This window comes from Dermacentor albipictus, chromosome 3 (assembly GCF_038994185.2).
Source record: "Dermacentor albipictus isolate Rhodes 1998 colony chromosome 3, USDA_Dalb.pri_finalv2, whole genome shotgun sequence".
Taxonomy (NCBI): Eukaryota; Metazoa; Arthropoda; class Arachnida; order Ixodida; family Ixodidae; genus Dermacentor; species Dermacentor albipictus.
Window position 1 is genome coordinate 45,246,501 of NC_091823.1, and position 18,020 is coordinate 45,264,520.

Genomic DNA, 18,020 nt, shown 5'->3' on the forward strand with positions numbered 1-18,020 from the left:
AGGATGTGAAACCGATGACACAAAGGCCTTTGATCTGATAGGAAGGAAATGATGAAGACATTTGAGGGAAGAAGAAACCAACATTACTTGGTTGATTCATTTTGCTTTCTTTTTACGCCGCGACTGTACAAATAAAGACTATTTTGGTAACGCTCGCGGTGACTGGACGATTGCGTGTCGTAGTACAGGAAGATACGCCGCGGAATTCAGTGATCCTGTTTTGTTTTGTTTATTCCACACATTCCTTAGTCACTGGAGTTTATTTTTGAATGAGACAGCCGGCCCTTAGATGCCCTACTTTCCCACTTGCTTATCCATTAATAAACACACGAACAAGTCATTTCAGTTTACTTTTTTTTACCGTGTACTTTTACTTTTTTTACCGTTCCGCCACCAACTCGTCTATCTAGGACTCTTACATTCGAAATTCGACGTGGCGCCACAGTCGGTGACGTAAATGAATCATCGTGTTTTGAGCAAATGGTGGATTTCTGATCAGTGCCGTTGTAGGTCATAAATTCAGTGTGTTACGCATGCGGTTACCAGCGGTGTTACAGCGTCTGAATGTGTATATTGTGCGCGTGTGTACACTCATATGAATGGGTAATTTCGAGTATCAACCTTGTCATCTGGAGAGCGTGCTAAGCCAGGCAGACATCTCTAACATTCAATGAGAGTGCCTCTCTTTCTCTCCCTAATGTTAAATTTAACACCACAGAGCCCAACATATCATTTTTGATACGCTGAGTTTGATACCACAACATTGTGATTTAAGAGCGGGAAACTGCTTTTTATACGCTGGAGCAAAGTGTCAGTTGTTGATAGTCCAGAAGCCCAATTACGAATTCATCACTACAGTGACTATTTCTAGATAGCACATCATTGTTTCTTTTATGTTAGAGCGAACGTAGTTTCCATAGCGAGAAATAAAGGCGAACAAGACGTTTTAATTTTCCTTGATGTGGACTGGCGCTCGGGCTTTGTGGAGGTTAAGAAAGCGAACGAATGTTAGTCTTATCACAGAAGCAGTCCTTTGAGCACATGAGCCACCACGTGGGCCGCTGTTAGTTCTCGCATACACGCATTGAAAAAAAAAAAAACCATGACGCGAATAATCGTACCGGTACATGCATTATGTGCTCGCACATTAAATTTTGTCGACTGTGCACATTACAAATAGTTACTTCCGTAACTATAGACATCCGAGAAACGCCGTTGCAGCGCGCGGTTTCCAGCTATAGTGACCGCTGGAAGGGATGATTAACGCTACGAATTTCTGTCAATTATCCATCAGCGTTGAGACATGGGAGCCCAGTCCGGAGTGCCCGTAAACCCCGTCAGTGAATCAAAGAATCGATCGAGAAACTAATCAAGCAAGCAATCTTTACAACGACCGTAAATCTACGTGTTTCTCGCAACGACGTCGCCATAATCTGTAGACACAATGCACTAACGCCCGAATATTTATGTGCGACAGTGCAAACGGAGTTTTCAGCTTTTCAGAGCGAGGTATCGCATCATCTGCTGGTTCTACAGCGACTGATAAGACCTGTCTTACTTTGCGCTGTACTATAATGTTTGCCTGGCGTTCCCAGAAACCTCACTTCGAAGGCTACAAACCATTTGCTGGCCGGAAAAAAAGTCTCCGTAAGCGCGACCCTCTGCGGCCACAGCCTTCGTGCGGCTATCGCAGAGTCCGCACAGGCATTCCAGCTCGGACTGCGCAAGTCGCGACCGGTGTAGGAGGTGGCGGAGGTACGTGTGTGCGTGTGTGTGTGTGTTGGGAGAAGGGGGGGTTACGCGCAGCACGTTTCGGGTCCCCTTTGTCGCCGCCCTGGCTCCTGACCTAGGAGGTCAACTCGGGACTCTGACCCCGAGCAGCGCCGATGGCGGGGGAGGCCCTATAGTGCAACGTGTCAGGTGCACGTGCGGGGCGTGCGCTGCCTGCCATCTGACGCCGCGTACTCCGCGCCAACCCCGACACAACGAGCGAGGTGCACCACCCGCTCTCGAAGCGACTCCTTTTCTTTTCATCTCCCGTTTCTCTCTTCTTTTATTTAGAAGCAGGACGAGACCCCGCATGCAGAACGTGCTCCCGCGACGCGATATCAAACGCGCGTTACCCCCCTCCGCCCCCCGCACCTTCTTTTTACTCCTCGCTAGACATGTTGTGTTCCTCCGGGGTCACGGGGTCTCTCTCCCGCTTCGCCGCAGCAGACCTGAACGTGCGGTCTCTGCTCCTAGGCCGGACGGCGTCTCAATGCACGGCAGCGAGCAACTCGGCGAGCTGTGTTTTGACTCGGTTCTGCTTCTTCTTCTCCCTTTCTTATTTTATACTACTATTACTGTCCTTCTGCAATATTTTTGTTGTTCTATTACGGCCGCCAGGTACGGCGGCCGTATTGCGAGAGATAGAAAAAGAAAATGGAGATAAAAAAAAAAAGAAAACCCATGCTGTGGTCTGTGACCCCTAAGGCTGCTCTATGTTGAGGTAGCTTTCTTCAGCGAAGTCGTCGAGGTGGTGCTTAAGAGAGGAGGAAATGTGGAGGAAGAAAAAAGTCGACTGAAGCAACATGCCGCTTGTTCAATGGAAAGTGAGAAGCACGAGGAAAAAAAGAAAAAGAAGAACGCAAGCTGGCGGGGGATTGCTGAGGGTCGAGCGGATAAGAAGAAGTTACGACATAGCTTTAAAGGGCGCCCAGCGGAGAAGCGGAGGAGAGGAACATGAAGGCTAGAGTTCAAGAAAAAGAGAGAGAGCGAGAGGAGACCCCCCCCAAGGCGCAGTTGAACAACGCAGCGTCGATCGCTAGCGCATGGGAGGTGAAAAGAAAAGAAAGAAATGGTGGTCGCAGCCTCTTTTTTTATGAATGGGCAGAGAACGTAAGCAAGCGGGTCGAGGCACAAAAAAGCCAGAGGCCGTAAACAAACGGAGAGTGAAGGCTGCATGCGCTAAGCGGAAATTTTTCTGCGCGCGCAGCTTTTTTTGTTGGTTCTCTTACCCAGACGAGAGGGAGAGAAAGAGAGAGACGGGTGTGGAGAAAACGATGTTCCAAGAACCAAACGGGAGCACTATGCTATGTACGGTCTGTTCGATTTCTCTTCTAGTTTCTAGCGGGCTGTGATTCCGCTGACTACGCTGCAAGTAGAGTTTTTCTGTCCTCTTTCCTTATTTCTCTCTCTCTCTCTCTTTTCATCACACTGCCGCAACCTCCCCTCGGGATCAAAGCGAGAGAGAAAACGGGGCATCGCAGCTGTTCGCGGGCGGCCGCCAACCTTCCACCGACCCCGCCGTACTGTACGTAAAAACACTCGGTTACGCAACAACGGGGACGGCGCCTTTGTTGGCCCCGTACGCCTATACACGCGTTCGACATATCACATCGCGACGCGTTCCGTTTCCACTGAAATCGCGAACATTTCCATCGCATCCTTTTCCCCTCCTATCGCTCGGCGCTCGTGAGGAGCGGTTGTCGCGCCTAAGTTATATAACGGGAACTTCGAATCGAGTGCTTGTTGCGCGTCCCCTTCGCATAGCGCGTCCTCTTCGAACCAAAGTGCGCAGGCGATATAGGCCTTTTGTTCGCTTAGCCTTGCACGCAGTGGCGTCTCACACGGCGAGAGATGATAAACAACGCCGTTGGTGTTGCCAAACGCGCTCTAATGACGTAGGCTTTGTTTATCGCTTGCGATGACAATGAGACCAGTGGGGGGGGGGGGGTGAGGGTATACTGTAAGAGTCCATCTAGTGGACTGTCCATTTCGACCGCTGCTGATTGGATGCAGCTGTACGAGCGAGGAGGAGACGAGCGGCCCCAGCCAATCAGCAGTGGCTGGACTGAACAGTCCACTAGGTGGACTCCTGCAGAATACCACCCCTGATATAACGTGCCCTGTAAAGTGACGTATTGTACAAGCTGCATGCATATCGATAAGCGTCCTGTCAGAAATCTCTCTGCCGTTAAGTGTAAGCTGCATTGCACCATCCCGGCAACCGAATAAATCTTCGATTATTCCAATGGCCTCTGACAAAGATGTTGCAATATTTTTCGAACCTATTATCTGAAGTAACGGTTACGGGATCGATAAACACTAAAGCAGTTCGGTGGAGCGGGCATCTAGTCCGAATCGAAGCTGTTATTACATGCCCAGTTATATAGTCTGACTCACCCGATATCTGCTCTGCCACGCAGGGTCCCGGTGCCTGGTAACTTGCCAGCCAATGTTGTTCGGTCCAGGCCGAAGATTTTCCTGCGCAATAGGGACACAACATCAGCCGTCAATCAAGGGTTTTCGCTTTATCACTGCGCGCTGAAATGTCTTACCCAGCAGCGCAGCAACAGTATACATTGGTTGTCGCTCATGCGTCTCACGTGCAAAACAATATGGACGAAAATATAAAAATGGCTGCATAGCCATGCGTGAATATTCATTGGAACCCATTGATCAATTCACATAAGTTTGTTACAGTAGAGCGGTAATGATTTCAAATCTGATAATATAATGTTTCGCTAAATCAAACAAGCCTCAGTGTATGTTTTTTTTTTTAAGTTATCAATAAATTTATTTCCTTTTCCATCTCCGCTATAGATGTCAGATCGGAACACTTTGGTGTGCTCACGGGATCTTCAGGCGTTGGGCCCCAAGCCTTGTCCGCGCAAGGTGCAGGGAATGTGTAAGGTCCACCCCTGCCCATTCATTGTCTTTGGAGAGACTTCCTCCTCCAGAAAAAATTTATGGAGCACAGAGTTGACACACGAAGGGATTAAGGCGCGTGTGTTTCGACGTAGAAGTTCCTTTTGGACTATAAGGGTAAGGGTTAGAGCGGAGGCGTCTCGACGGTGAAGAGCAAGTAGTTACTGCAACGTAGTTACGCGGTTGGCTCTCAGGCCTTCATGACACGACGTGCATGGTTGACACAACTAGTAACAATAGCGCGCGCTAGTAGCATCTAGTATCTTTTACTGGTCTCCTATAGTCATCTCGCTCGACATACCTGCAGACGTGGCACACATTTGCATTTCTCTCGCCGGCGTTTTGCAACTTCGTCGCAGTCTTGGAGAAGGCAGTCGTTTCGAGAACCCGAATAACTACGCAAGGGCAAAGAAAAAGAAACTGACAGGTGTTCCCCGTGACGTTTTCTCCTGGCGTTCGCGCCTTCCTGTATCGAAAAAAAAAAAGGAGCCCGGAGCATTGCTCTTCGACCTTACTTTCACCTTCCACCGCTTCGCACGGTGCCCGAGTTCCAGTCTTCCCTTCTGTCTGGGTCGTAGCCGAACGCCCGGCCGCCGGCAGTGTCTGCCCTCCCGCTTCCTTCGCCAGTGCCGAGACAACCACCTCACGACCCTGTCCCGACCTACGCCCGCCGAATCCGTTTCTATCGCTTTTGCTTCGACGTTCGGAGCGCGAGGTGAGCTCGGTTGCCTCCGCTTCTTCCGGCGTCGGTGCGTTTCATCCGAGCCGTAAAACTTGCAGAAGAAGGATGGATAATAAAACCGCGGCGAGCGCGGTAAGCCGCCCATAGAAGAAGAAAGGAAGGAAGAAAAAGTAAAAAAGGAGAAAGAGACGACGAACGTCAGCGGGCACTGCAGCAAGCCGGTAGGAACGGGGGGGAGGGGGGGGGGGGCATTGTTCTTGGCGCAAACAGAGCCGCAAGCGGAGGAACGGCTGCTTCCATGCCACACGCGAGTGTGTGTACACACGCACGTACGGCACACAGCTCGTATACGCGTCGGGATTTAAATTTATGCACGGTCACTATCTCGCGCTTTCCCCTCTCTCGTTTCCCTTTTCTTTTTGTATTCTTTTCTCTCGAGCTTCCCCTGCTCACGTGCTCCGGGCGAAGATGGCTCGGGGTAATGCAGGCGAGCGGCTCGAGGCAGGCAACAGGTCTCCCTCTCAGGTTCCTATCTCCTCCTCCCCCTTTTCGACTTCGCCCGGGCCTCGACGGCCCAGCCCGGCAGCAGCGTGAGAATCGGCGGACCGTTGCTCGAACTCCCCGCCGATGCAACGGTCTCGCGCCGAGGGTCTACGCGGTCTACTACGTCGGCTCCCCGGAAATTGACAATATCTCGGCGGGCGCTGTTGGGAGCCCCGTGAGCTGTCTTGGCCACGGCTCCCTTCTTGGGGCATTACTTGGGGTCTCGGCACCTTTCTCTTCGAGCTCTTTCTTCTCCTCCTTCTCCTCTTTTCCGTTACAAGGCAAGATAAGACGTAGCCCAGGTACTGTTTTCGTTTCCATTTAGTTTTCTATGTGTTTTTTTTACCTTAAACTATATAACTAGAGAAAGAAGGCCGCAAAAAGAGGATGACTGCCTTTGTGGCATTTTCACTTTCTTCGCGCGACAGAGAAAGTGAAAGTGTTGTGGTAGGGCGTTATAGGGGCCCTAACGAGACGGTGCAACGAGATGAGGCAACGAGAGAAAATTAATTAGGGTTTGGTAGATACCTGACCTCCTCAGTGAAATGCCCTGAAACTTCACATACGGGATAAATATGGCTCACTGCACGAGAGATAATGACTGCCACATTATTCTCTCCCCCGCCTACCCCACCCCCTTTCTTTTTTTTTTTGTTCTTTAAGGCTGCAATGCCGAAGCGAGTGCAAAATACGTGTCGTCGCCTCCTGGCACTAGCGTTTACCATGTTCTTTGTCATATGATGGTGTGGGCGTCGGCAGAATGCGAATATTTACTATCGCTTGAAAGCTGCGGTGAAGCTACAGAACAAAAATTTAACCTTGACGATCGTAATATTACTGTACAAGAGCTGCTCAGGGCAAGGAGTAACTCGCTATTGCAGCAATGTGTTCTTGAAGCTATAACAACCTTCTTTAATGAATGCGATAGTGTATATGTGTATTAACACTTGGCGTGTTCTCGTGTGCATCTTTATGTTTATTTATCTAGTAATATTTGATCTTTTTTTTATTGAATGACTTACGTAATTGCAGAAACTGCAGAATGTGCCATTCTGGTGCTTATCTCTCTCTCTCTCTCTCTCTTTCGCTCTCTCTGTTATGTTGACTGTTAAAGCGCGTTTGTCATGTAAGCTTTATTGCCAAAACTTTTTTCAGATCACCTCTTGCTGTCATGCTTTGATCACAGAACAATTTGTTCTTTGTGGAGAAGCCAGCGATTTGATGAGCTCGCAACAATTCCAATTTCAACCAAATAAATTACAATGACAGAACAGCTTGAGTGCTTGTTTTGTCACGGGAAAGACCCTGCAGCCGCCTAAGCCCACACTCTTTCATCTCTGGAGCGTAGCAAGTCCAACAGGCCTGCGGCCAAGCTAACATTTCCAGCTTCATTTGAAAACGTATTTCTCAGTCCGCCTCTCTCTCTCTCTCTCTCTCTCGCTAGCTACCGTATGACAAGTTATAAGCGGCAGCTGCAGCCATCGCTACTAGATACTTTGGCTGCAGCCTTGTGCAAATACTCTTCGTGGCTAACAGTATGTAGCAAACATTGCTGGTGCCGAAAGGCATGCGCCTCCTTTGTTTCACATGTAGACGTTGCGGGGCAGGTCGACGCGCTCGTCACGCGATCTGTCACAACGCGTGTCTTTCAATGCCAGATTTGTCTGGCGACACGGCGAGAACCGTGTGAACGGTCTGGAAATGACGAACCACCGTAGCACGCGCAGGGCCCACATGCCGCGCGCGATGTCTCCCGTCGGCGTGCTCTGACCTCGGAGGCCGCTGCCTCCGCGAGTCTCTTCCAAGGACACCTTTCTTTTTTTTTCTCTCTTTCTTTTCTTCGCACGCTTGCCACACATGACTAATGCCTCCCGGTCGTGAAATGTACTCCGCAGAATAGGGGATGACAGCGGGCAAGGGACGATTTTACAACTTGCGAGTACGTGTAGGAAAAAGCTGCAATCTTAACATCTTACCTCTCCCTCGTATATAGATCACGGGAAACGTTCCTTGCGCAAAAGCCAGTTGAGACCTTGTAGGACTGCGCTCAAGTGAACCTCTACGAGTAAAGAAAAGAAAGTAGTTGGCCTATCATAATTCTACCTTGAGCGAAGAGCATGCAAAGCGCCTATGGTTAACATTAGTGAGGCGGAAATCATGCTCTGCTTCAATTCTCGCAGAAAATGTTGCACTAATGTGTGCACTATAGTCAAAATATGCACAGGAATTCTGCTCACTCCTCGTAAGTAACCGGGCACAATTTTGACTCAGTGCCTTTGCAGGGGGTTAGGTATTGTAGCGTCGAACCTCAGCTGCCTGAGCTAGCTGGGTCACCGTGACGAGAAAGGCTCCTGCTATTCTTCCCGCGCTCAGTTGTTGCCACTTCGGCGCCATTAATCAACCTGATTGAATTCATTATCACAGTTAGCGTAAGCGCTTTGCGCGCTTAATGATCCGAACAAAACGAATTATGAAGAGGAGTTACTGATGTTACAGCTTATTAATTAACTGTCTGATGGAATGCGTTTCCTTAACTCTTGAGCGTTGTATTACCTCATAGATTTCGTACTACTGCTTTTTCCTTGTTTTTTCCTCTAGTGTATCAGCTAGCGCAGGTCACATTTATACTCTATATGTTGGTTCCCTTAAAAAAAAAAAAAAAGAAACGCCCACACACGCACACACGTACGCACGCACACTTACACGCACAAAGAGAAAGGTTTCGTTCAAAGATAGGGGTTGAAAGAACCGGTTTAGAGAGCAGCTTAGGTGAGGTCAGCCAAAATCTGTGCCCACGTCCCGTTCGGGCAAGTCCCGCGTAATCAGCGAATGATGGCAAACATGTAACTTTATTCTGCTAAACGAGTTCTGTATATACCCTAGTTCAAACTTATTAATCTTGTCGTCATAAGCGCATAAATGAGACAGTTGTGCGCAGTAACGTCAGGTGCCGGTTGTGCATAGCAAGGTCAAAGTAACATGACAGTAATTTGTTTTTATGCGGCGCTCAGTAGAAAACTACCATGTCGTGGGACACTCTAATGACGCCTGGTGCTGCCTATATATATTACAGTATGAGGTGCTGAAATTTCATTACAGCTTTGCTAAAATATTGTTCGTCTGAGTCGCGTCTGTTTGTGAGAGGCGTAGGATTAGCTACTGAGTATATTGCGTGCGATAAAGTGTCCTTCAACCGTTGCGATATTTGCTAATTGATACTGCGTTTCACATGACGCTAGAGGCTTTTAGATCCGTTAACTTAATGCGCCATGCGCATCATTGTACACTTGGCTTGTCGTCTATTGACACGATGACAAAATGAAGGTGAATTTCTGACAGGGCGGTTTGCTAGGGTGGCGCACGTTACGCAGTTATTTGCTCATCCACAAAGTGCTAACGGAATCGAAACAGTTATTACGATTGAAGGCTGTTCTTTAGCTGGACGATCCTCTACACGTAATCCATGCTGCTTTTTTATGTTGCTCACTCTGCGACTTCAACTTTACTTCCTGCGCCGTTCTCAAGGATTAACTGAGTGGGTTTCTTGTTTTCACGAGTCGATCGTAAATCGTAAAAATTTCTCGATAGATTGTCGTAGCTTTCCGAGGTTTGTCGACATCTACGTCTTTTTCGATTCCAAAGATGTCGGACAATGCATACTCTTTCTATTGAGTAAATTAACGGAGGCAGGTTGACTGGGCTGGTGCATTAATTTATGAAAAGCTGTCGTATTATGGTATCGCCATAATGTCTTAGCATATGGTAGTGCTGCAACCAATAGACAGCTTGTATAATGACAACTAATCTAGCTGTACGCACAGGGCGGGCGAGAGCAGGGTGCGTGTAGGAGGTTTGTGTGTGTGTGTTTGGTGACGTTTCTACGCAGTACGTACTATTGGCAAAGTCCGGCATTAAGTCCGATAGTAGCTTAAGGGCACCTTCATCTCGCATGTACAAGCTATAGGAGTTAGTATGGAGAAGGTCCGCCAAGAACGTCTACAAAACAGAGCAATAGCGAACGAAGAGTGTGTTGTGTGCCCAAATGTCGCGACGGTTATCAGCGACGTTCAAACAAGGCCCCTTCTTCGAGAAACCGCTGGTGGCGGAGGGGGACCGGGGCCCACTCTATGTATAGATAAGTGTTTCCGCCGCGACCCGCGATGCGCACATGAAATGCAGATAGGCTAGATTAAGTAAATAAACATCCTTATCAGCGACACAGATGAGAAATGGTGCGCACACACTCAGACGCCGGCAGACCCACATTAGGAGCGGGACCTTTTAGCGTCGCGGGCGTCCGCGAAAACGCAAGCGAGTGACCAACTTCTACGAACAAAGGCGGCTAAAAATTATTATACGCGACCAAAGGCTCAGGCGAGCACTCGTGCTGTGTGCGCCAGGGCTCTCAAGCCAGCAGCTGCATGCGACAGTTGCAAGATATATCCCCCCCCCCCCCTTTCCTAAACTGCCAAAGCCTTATGCACGGGGATGCCGCTTTACGGCATTGTTTTTTGTATTTCCGAAAGACACTCCCTTGATGCCCTCGACTGCGGTAGCCCAGTGATTATCACACTGCGCTCGAGGTCACGGGTTGAATCTCGGCCGCGGTTACCTCGTTTCGACTTCAGCGAAATGCAAAAAAGACGCTCATGTCAAAGATCCCAGTTGGTCAAATTAATCATGAGTGCTATACGGCGTGTCTTATAAGCATATCGTGGTTTTAGCGCTAAGACCACCGAAGTTAACTTTAATTTTGTGGTTTAGTGGGGACAGAACTAAACCAATGTGTGCTATGTGAACGGAACAACAGAAGGATGCGCCAAGTTATTACTACGAGTGCCCTGTATAAACGTACTCCCCTGGGCAAGAGTGTGCGGATCGGGGATTCTTCTTCTCCACCTCTGAATGTAACTTGAAATCTAGGAGTGCAATTCAAAGTTCCTTACCAGTTCAAACTTTCTAATGCACTTGCATTAATGTTTGAGCCTCTCAGTAACGATAAATTCGGTTTCTTTCGGCGAGTCTGTGGTCCGGGTGTGTAGTCATAAATTAAAAATGACATATATTCTTTCTCTCACTCAAACTTGTGATGAGTTCACTGTTAAATCTATGCGAGCTGGTCAGAGGAGGTTGTGGGCGTTTCAAGGTGGGACACTTGCGTAAGGTTAACGAGGTGAAGGGCAAAGAGACAGGGGAATGAATTAGTTTGTGGTTGTCGCCATGGGCTACAGCTTCTACTCGATTCAGGGAATGGTATGGCCGAAGAAAGTGTTATGTCTGTAATGCTGCAGAGAGAGAGAGGGATACAAGGAAGGCAAGAATGTTAACAAGTCAAGAGTCCGGTTGGCTACCCTACGCTGGGGGAAGGATGCTGTAGGGCTTCAGTGAATTTAACGGGTTCTGTTGGCGTGTCGTCTAGGCTGGGCAGCTTTCCCAAAGGCGCCCGGTAGTGACCTGCTGGACTACCGCGTTAGCCCGTTCATTAGCATGGAGAATGGAATGCCCAGGAGTCCAGAAGACACGCACCCTGTGTAAAGCTGTTAGGTGCAATGACGCGAAATGCGGCACTACTTAGACCTCACACTGAAGATTAATATTTTTCGCGATAGAAAAAATAAAGATGCTTGCTTGCCTGGGCCTCATGAATGCATCGTAATATCAGCGTAAATTGATGCACAAGTAAGTCAAATCAAACGCGAATATTAATCGCGTTTCCGAAGACATATACTAAAAAGTTTCAGCAAATTGCTGCAAAGACGTCGATGGTTATTGCTACCTCCTCCTCCTCCATCGGCTGCCTGCTCCCTGCGCGCTCACTTTCAACGCATACGTTTATGGCAGGAAATAAGTTCGAGACTTTCTAAATACTACTTACATGACCATTAAGGATTCGTGCGCGTAGAGAAGAAGATAATACGAAAAGAAAGGAACGAAAGAAAATTACTGAAAATCTGCAGCGTTCATATTAGGAATGCGCTTTTGCTGTTCGAATTCGACGAGACATGTACAGAGAATAGTGCAATAGGGTATTGAATGTGTCCTAAACCCTTGTGCTGGGGGATTGTGTTCTGACGGGGGAGTAGGAGCTCCCGTAAGTATAATTAAACCCACTAAAGTGTTCTTCAGAATCTAAATCGCACACACATACCTTTGGAAAACTTTGTTCAATATAGAGAAGCATCACGGTTTGGAGAAGAATTCCCACTAGACCCTCGGCAATGTGAGATTTTCATGAGTGTAATTACGATATTACGCCTTTTTGACCGCTTTTGAATGCACAGTGAACGCTGTTGTGACTATACGCGCTCATCACTTTTTATTATTTTTTTTCTTCTCGCTTGCTTCTCCCCTATATGTATAGTGCAAGGGGCTAACTTGCCTGCGTTGCCTTCCCTTTCTCTCCGTCAAACAAAAATAAAATGCAGTTCGACGAAACATCATTACACTATAGCAACGGTAATATGCCTCGTATCCGGTCGACTCCACAACTTTTCCTCATATACATACAACCCCAATACTTCGTATCGTCTGAGTGAATATTTACAATGTAAACAAGATCTACAACAAATATACTTTTATCATAAGTTTTCAGTGACACCAAGGCGCGAAGATCGTCATTAGAGTGACCACTGTCACCAATATGTCGGGTGTTTCTACGAAGACGGCCAAAAATTCGCGAGAGTGCTAGAGATATCAATTTGGGGTCGGATACACAAATGTTTTTATTCGTAAGTGCTCTTTTGTCATTGACCGGTCGCCTTCGCTAATGATATGACTAGCATAAGGATTGGTTGAAATTTCTCCTTACACCAACAATTCTAGCGCGAGTGATTTTTGTCTATGCCGGCCGGTATATTTTAAAAACAGTATTATCGGGAACGGTGGGCATCCGAAAACAGGTTGTCTTCTATTTTCGTCGCACATTAGTTAGATATAGAAACTAACATTCTTAATTAGCGCCATTATGCGGCTGCTGTCAATGTAAAATTTGTAGCTACTGACGAGGCGATCTCACAGAAGTTTGCAAATCGCACGGAAAGTCCTTGTCTCATATGCCCTGCAGCACGAGAAAGTTTCTCACTTTTTTTCTTGCAAACTGAGACTCCGCGCTTGAGAAGCGCAGGAAACCACGTGCACGAGAAACGTCAGCTGCTGACGTCTCCCAGTATGTCTCTACAACTCTACACAAGCCGAACCATCTTTCTTATTTCAACGCGATGACGGCTCGTGGCGGGCGTTTCCCCTACACGTAATCATTGCGCAAAAACGAAACTTAGTGCTCGAGCTGCTTGGTCACGCTTGTGTAGAGTTTTGCTTTTGTTCTTAGCTAAAACATTATAAGTCATTTGTTCTTTTCCATTTTATTCGAGTGTGCCTGTCACTCCTGAAAAAGTGATAATCGTGCCGTTTGTGACCGTTTTTGTTAGCACCTAGACTTCAAATGATTCGTGATGGCTAATGTTCTGCTCTGTTGACGTCATAGTGCCAGGTATGCTGCCAGGGCCACCCGCTAAGGCAACCTTGCATGGTGCTACATAAGCCCTTGTTTGGCTCCGATTTATTAGATGATTTATTTGTCCGAAATCAAAAGAAATGTCTTTTGGCTAGACTATAACATTTAGATGTGATACGTATGCAGTCCTACCCTAAGCAACCAGACCACCTCATACACGTCTTATTGGCATAGCAATTGTATATTATGCGATTAAATTATTGTAGCGTCCCACTCCGGTGGCCGCTGCATACCACGCGGGCTGCGATGGGGACCTTGTGCGCCAAGTGCTGATAGCTTCGTGTGGTCTGTGTTCTCGCCGCTTAGTTCGCATTGAAGCGAGAGGCAGCACGAAGGCCAATTCGCTCGCTGCTGCTGCCGCGCTTTCTCACTCTGCAGCACTTTGACAGCGATTGTGCGCGCGATCACCGAGGAAGATGTGTTCATGCTTGCATGTGCGCGCGTGACACCACGCTTCTTAATTTACTTAGTGAACGAATTACAAGTTTACACACGGCCAATAAAACTACCATCCAGATTTTGTATAGCTTCCTACCAATTTGCTACCGTAATCAATGCTTCAGCTTTCGGGTGAAACTGCAACTTTTTCATGCCGCCATCAATCGCGTGTAAAGTTAAGCACGGAGTTCAGTATTCTCTCGCCACCCAATCTTGGCGTGAGCTCCGTGCTCCGGCTGAGCCCGTGAGGACAAAGAGAAATCGGGCGGATAAAAGAACATTGCAAAATAACAGAGGGCAACAATTTATGACCGAACATGAGTGAAAGGCCCCATATCTAAATCTACGATATAAGTTGCGTTCAAAACAGGTGCGTCCCGTATTTTTGAACCGCCGCAGTATCCCAATAGTGCGGTATGACGAATCGCAGTTTTTTGGCGTCAGTTCAAGATACTTGCACAATATGTTGTACATACTTGAGCTGCGGAACTGGTATGGCGTGCGGTTCTAATTCACATCATTCGTTAGCGCAATTTCTCTCTCCTGAAACTGATATCATCACCATCATCATCCTGGCTACGTCCACTGCAGGGCAAAGGCCACTCTCATACTTCTCCAGCTACCCTGGTCATGTGCTAATTGTGGCCATGTTGTCCCTGCAAACTTCATCTAATCCGCCCCCCTAACTTTCTGCCGCCCCTTGCTGCGCTTCCCTTCTCCTGGAAGCGCAGCACTGATATACTGACCCATTATTGCACACTGCAGTGACCACACTATGTCGGCCGTATGTCGCCACGATAGCGTCACTGCAACCTATAGCATTGCGGACGGCCCGTTCGAGCATTAGAAAATGGACTTGCTGTGTTCTTGGACCCAGGCGACATGCCCAATTCTGTATGCCAACGCACACACATTGTCACCAAACGTGGTCCGCATATTCCCGACACACGGCTGCCTGAGAAAATCACCACCCGACTCATTTGCAACGTCTCGCGAAACCTCGCCCCATCATGCAAATTCCGCTTGCGTACGTTGTCTAGTATGATTAGTGACGAGTGTAATACTCGTAAAGAGCCCACAACTGCTCGATGTCGTCCTCCGTGCAGTCGTTGCCAAGTGAGCTAAACATGATGTTGGAGTTTAATTTTATTATTGAGTGCGCACAAAGAGGAACATATAGGCTACATTAGGGCCAGCAGTTCCAATGCGCAGTGCAAGAATCTTAACTACAAATTTGCCCATAAGTACGCACATACGCGCCAGAAACACACAAAGTAATAGTCTACAAAATAAAATGTACGTGTAAACAAAACGAAGAAAGAAAATGCACAAAAGCACGAGAAACGCCGTTTTCTCTGTTCCAAGAAGCTCTTCACTTTTGAAGAGGCGTTCTCAGTGCCGGGATATTTTTTTTTTTACGCGTCTTCCGAATTATACACTTTCGAAAATTGCAGTGTTTTGCATGATTACGATCGGGTTCGTTTACCGGCTGCGCTGTGGGAAAGCAGTAGCCGCGACGCAACTCGTTACCGATCACGATTCCGCCGTACCACGAGCCCTCTCCCAATGCTCCGCCGACCGCATCGCCAATTTTCGCGACGATAATTAATGGCTTCGCCGCGACTAATTATCGCGCGATCCGCCGTCGACGTACCTGAACTTTCCAGCGATTCTCCGCTGCAGGCGGAGCAGGCACTAGGTCTTGGTTGAACATACAGACGGTCTTGACGGGCGAGCTGCAGTCGGGCACAATCTGGTCCTCCTCGAAGACAGCGTCATCGCACAGAACTTCCTCCGCACAGGGTCGGCACTCCGTTAACACCGCTGTCGCCGTCTCCATTGGCGGCCGGCATGCGAACGTCGTCGTGGCCGAAGGCGGGCCCTCGTTGTCGTCTCGTCCCCGAGTCCCTTCTTTTTTTTTACGCGCGGTTGTAGCGGTACTCCGTTCGTTCGCTCCGCCGCGATTTCACAGTTGTCAGCCGATCGACTCTCCGTCCCCCTTGCTTCACGAGTTCCGCGCCGAGTTCGAACCACGGTGCTCTTTCCTGCCCGGTGCGACCTCGAGATAGGAAATCATGGCACGCACACATGCGCACGCACACGCACGCGAACCGCTGCGCCGAAGATGTTAGCCGCGCGTCCCGCGACGCGTGAATGGCCCTTTCTTGTTTGCTTCGCGAGAGTCCCGAGACTTCTCCGGTCTCTCTCTCTCTCGCCTCCTCGCAGCGCCGGCGCTCTTGCCGCCCGTCTTCCTCTCTCATCCTCTCTCCCGCCGTGAGCCCGTCGGATGACTGAGAACGTCCCGCCTCCTCTTCCTCGCGCTTTCTCTCTCTCACTTTCTCTCTCTCATTTACTAGTGTCGCAGGTTGCATCCGATTGGTGGAGGAGGTTGCGCCAGTGTCTCTCTCTCTCTTCTCTATGCACAAGTTCTTCGTGCGTTCTCCCGTGTGAGCGTCTCCTGAGTCACAGCAACGGGGTAGCGCAGGAATCACTAGCCGCGCGGTGGCAGCAGTGCGCGGCAAAGTGTATGCTACTGTATGCAGTGTCTCTCAGATAAGCGTTAGCCAAGCTGTTCAAAAAATTAAACAAATTAAAAAAAAGATTTGAAAACTGCAGTGCCAGAGAAGCTTTCAAGACCTACGGTGTGCGATCGTCAGACCTCTGACGACCCAGCAGCGCAGTTCTTATAATCGTATATTGCACCGCGACTTTTTTAACCTTTTTCTTTTTTACAACAAATTTGCTTTCAACAGCTTGGCGAACGTTAGCTGGGACACGCTGTGTTGCGCCACCAGCGCGTGCCGCCGGCAATCGCCACACGATTCGCGCGTCGCTTCCGTCGGATGCTCGCCCGTCGAGGTATCTTGACAAAGCGCGCGCGCGCGCTTTGTCAAGATGGTGTCTCTCTTGTCAAGAAGGTGTCTCTCTCGCCTTCGAAGCGACGCCGCGATTCTTATTTTATTTCGTGGTTTGCGAAGAAAGTGGCGTCATGTTTCGCCACTATCTATGTAGACCATGAAAGCGGGTCCTTCCGCAGGCTGTTTTGCAGTATACGGTGCTTTCAAAGCTGCGTATGAATTGTTCGTGTGTTACTGTACTCTGACGGAGGCATGGTCCACCAGCCGAAATCGTTAAGTAAACACGTCTTACTTCCAAAACGTTCGTCGTCTCTTTTCTGCATATGTTAGGTCGGGTCCAACGTGTAGAGCTTTAAGGAAACCCCATGTATATATATATATATATATATATATATATATATATATATATATATATATATATATATATATATATATATATATATATATATATATATATATATATATATATATATATATATATATATATAACCAGGAGAGGGTGGGAGATCAATTATAAGCCATCTTCTTTTACTACGCGATTCTCCCTAGCACACACTTAACAAGCATTGCCATAAACCTGACTAGTCGTCATTATTGCCTGCACCGGCAAGAATGAAAGAAATGAACTGCAAGGAAATCAGTTGTCAGGCTCGCGCATCAGCCCGTTATCTTGTGGGAGATGCGTCTGCAGAGAGCAGAATGCTGCGCGCGCTGTAAGCATAGATGATAGCACGGATAGGAGCTACCGAGCGAAATGTTATGGTTCGTCTTGTTGTCTTGCACTGATTTCTCGAAGCAAACATGATTCTGCGCGAAAATTATCTGTATACGCCTGAAGAACGAGTATTGAGTCATATACGTCGTTGGTGAGCCGAGCAGGAATGCAATCAGGTCTTAGTGCGGATGGCGCAATCGAAGTCGCTGCGCAAACATGGAGGCTTCACTGGGATCGCGACCTGATACATCAAATGCCCGCGATAAAACTAGTATCGCAAGTCTGAAGGTGCGCTTCTTATGACACCCGAAACGGCAATATCCTCTTTTGCGCGACTATTAAAGGGGATATGACTCACACGAGGCATATGCACAAGGACAAATGAAAAACGAAAATAAAAACTACCTACTTATTTGTACCCCCTTTCAAGCAAAATCGAACCCCTCCAAACAGACCGCATTAGTCGCGCTGGTTGATGACGTGAAATTTTCTCCAGCAATAAACTTTGCCTTCAGCTAAGGGATAAGAAAAGAGCAGATTGGGTGAGGCAACAAACGCGGGTAAACGACATCTTAGTTG

General features: G+C 48.1%; 1 protein-coding gene and 1 long non-coding RNA gene across 3 annotated transcripts in view; one reads left to right on the top strand and one right to left on the bottom strand.

The window, feature by feature from the left end:
* The window catches only part of LOC139057366 (uncharacterized), a 190,917-nt gene that overhangs the window by 60,563 nt on the left and 112,334 nt on the right, over positions 1-18,020 (top strand). The gene's annotated exons all lie outside the window — the stretch shown is intronic.
* LOC135898178 (Krueppel-like factor 5) overlaps positions 1-18,020 on the bottom strand; it is an 85,265-nt gene that overhangs the window by 28,764 nt on the left and 38,481 nt on the right. Inside the window, exons 1-2 of one of the 2 annotated variants that reach the window (XM_065426995.2) lie at positions 15,523-16,023; positions 4,168-4,248 (exon numbers count right to left, since the gene is read on the bottom strand). In XM_065426995.2, coding sequence (XP_065283067.1) covers positions 4,168-4,248; positions 15,523-15,708 — 267 coding nt within the window. In that variant the 5' untranslated portion in view covers positions 15,709-16,023. Of the gene's footprint in view, positions 1-4,167; positions 4,249-15,522; positions 16,024-18,020 lie in introns of those variants that run through there. The other variant, XM_065426996.2, reaches the window with a different exon arrangement.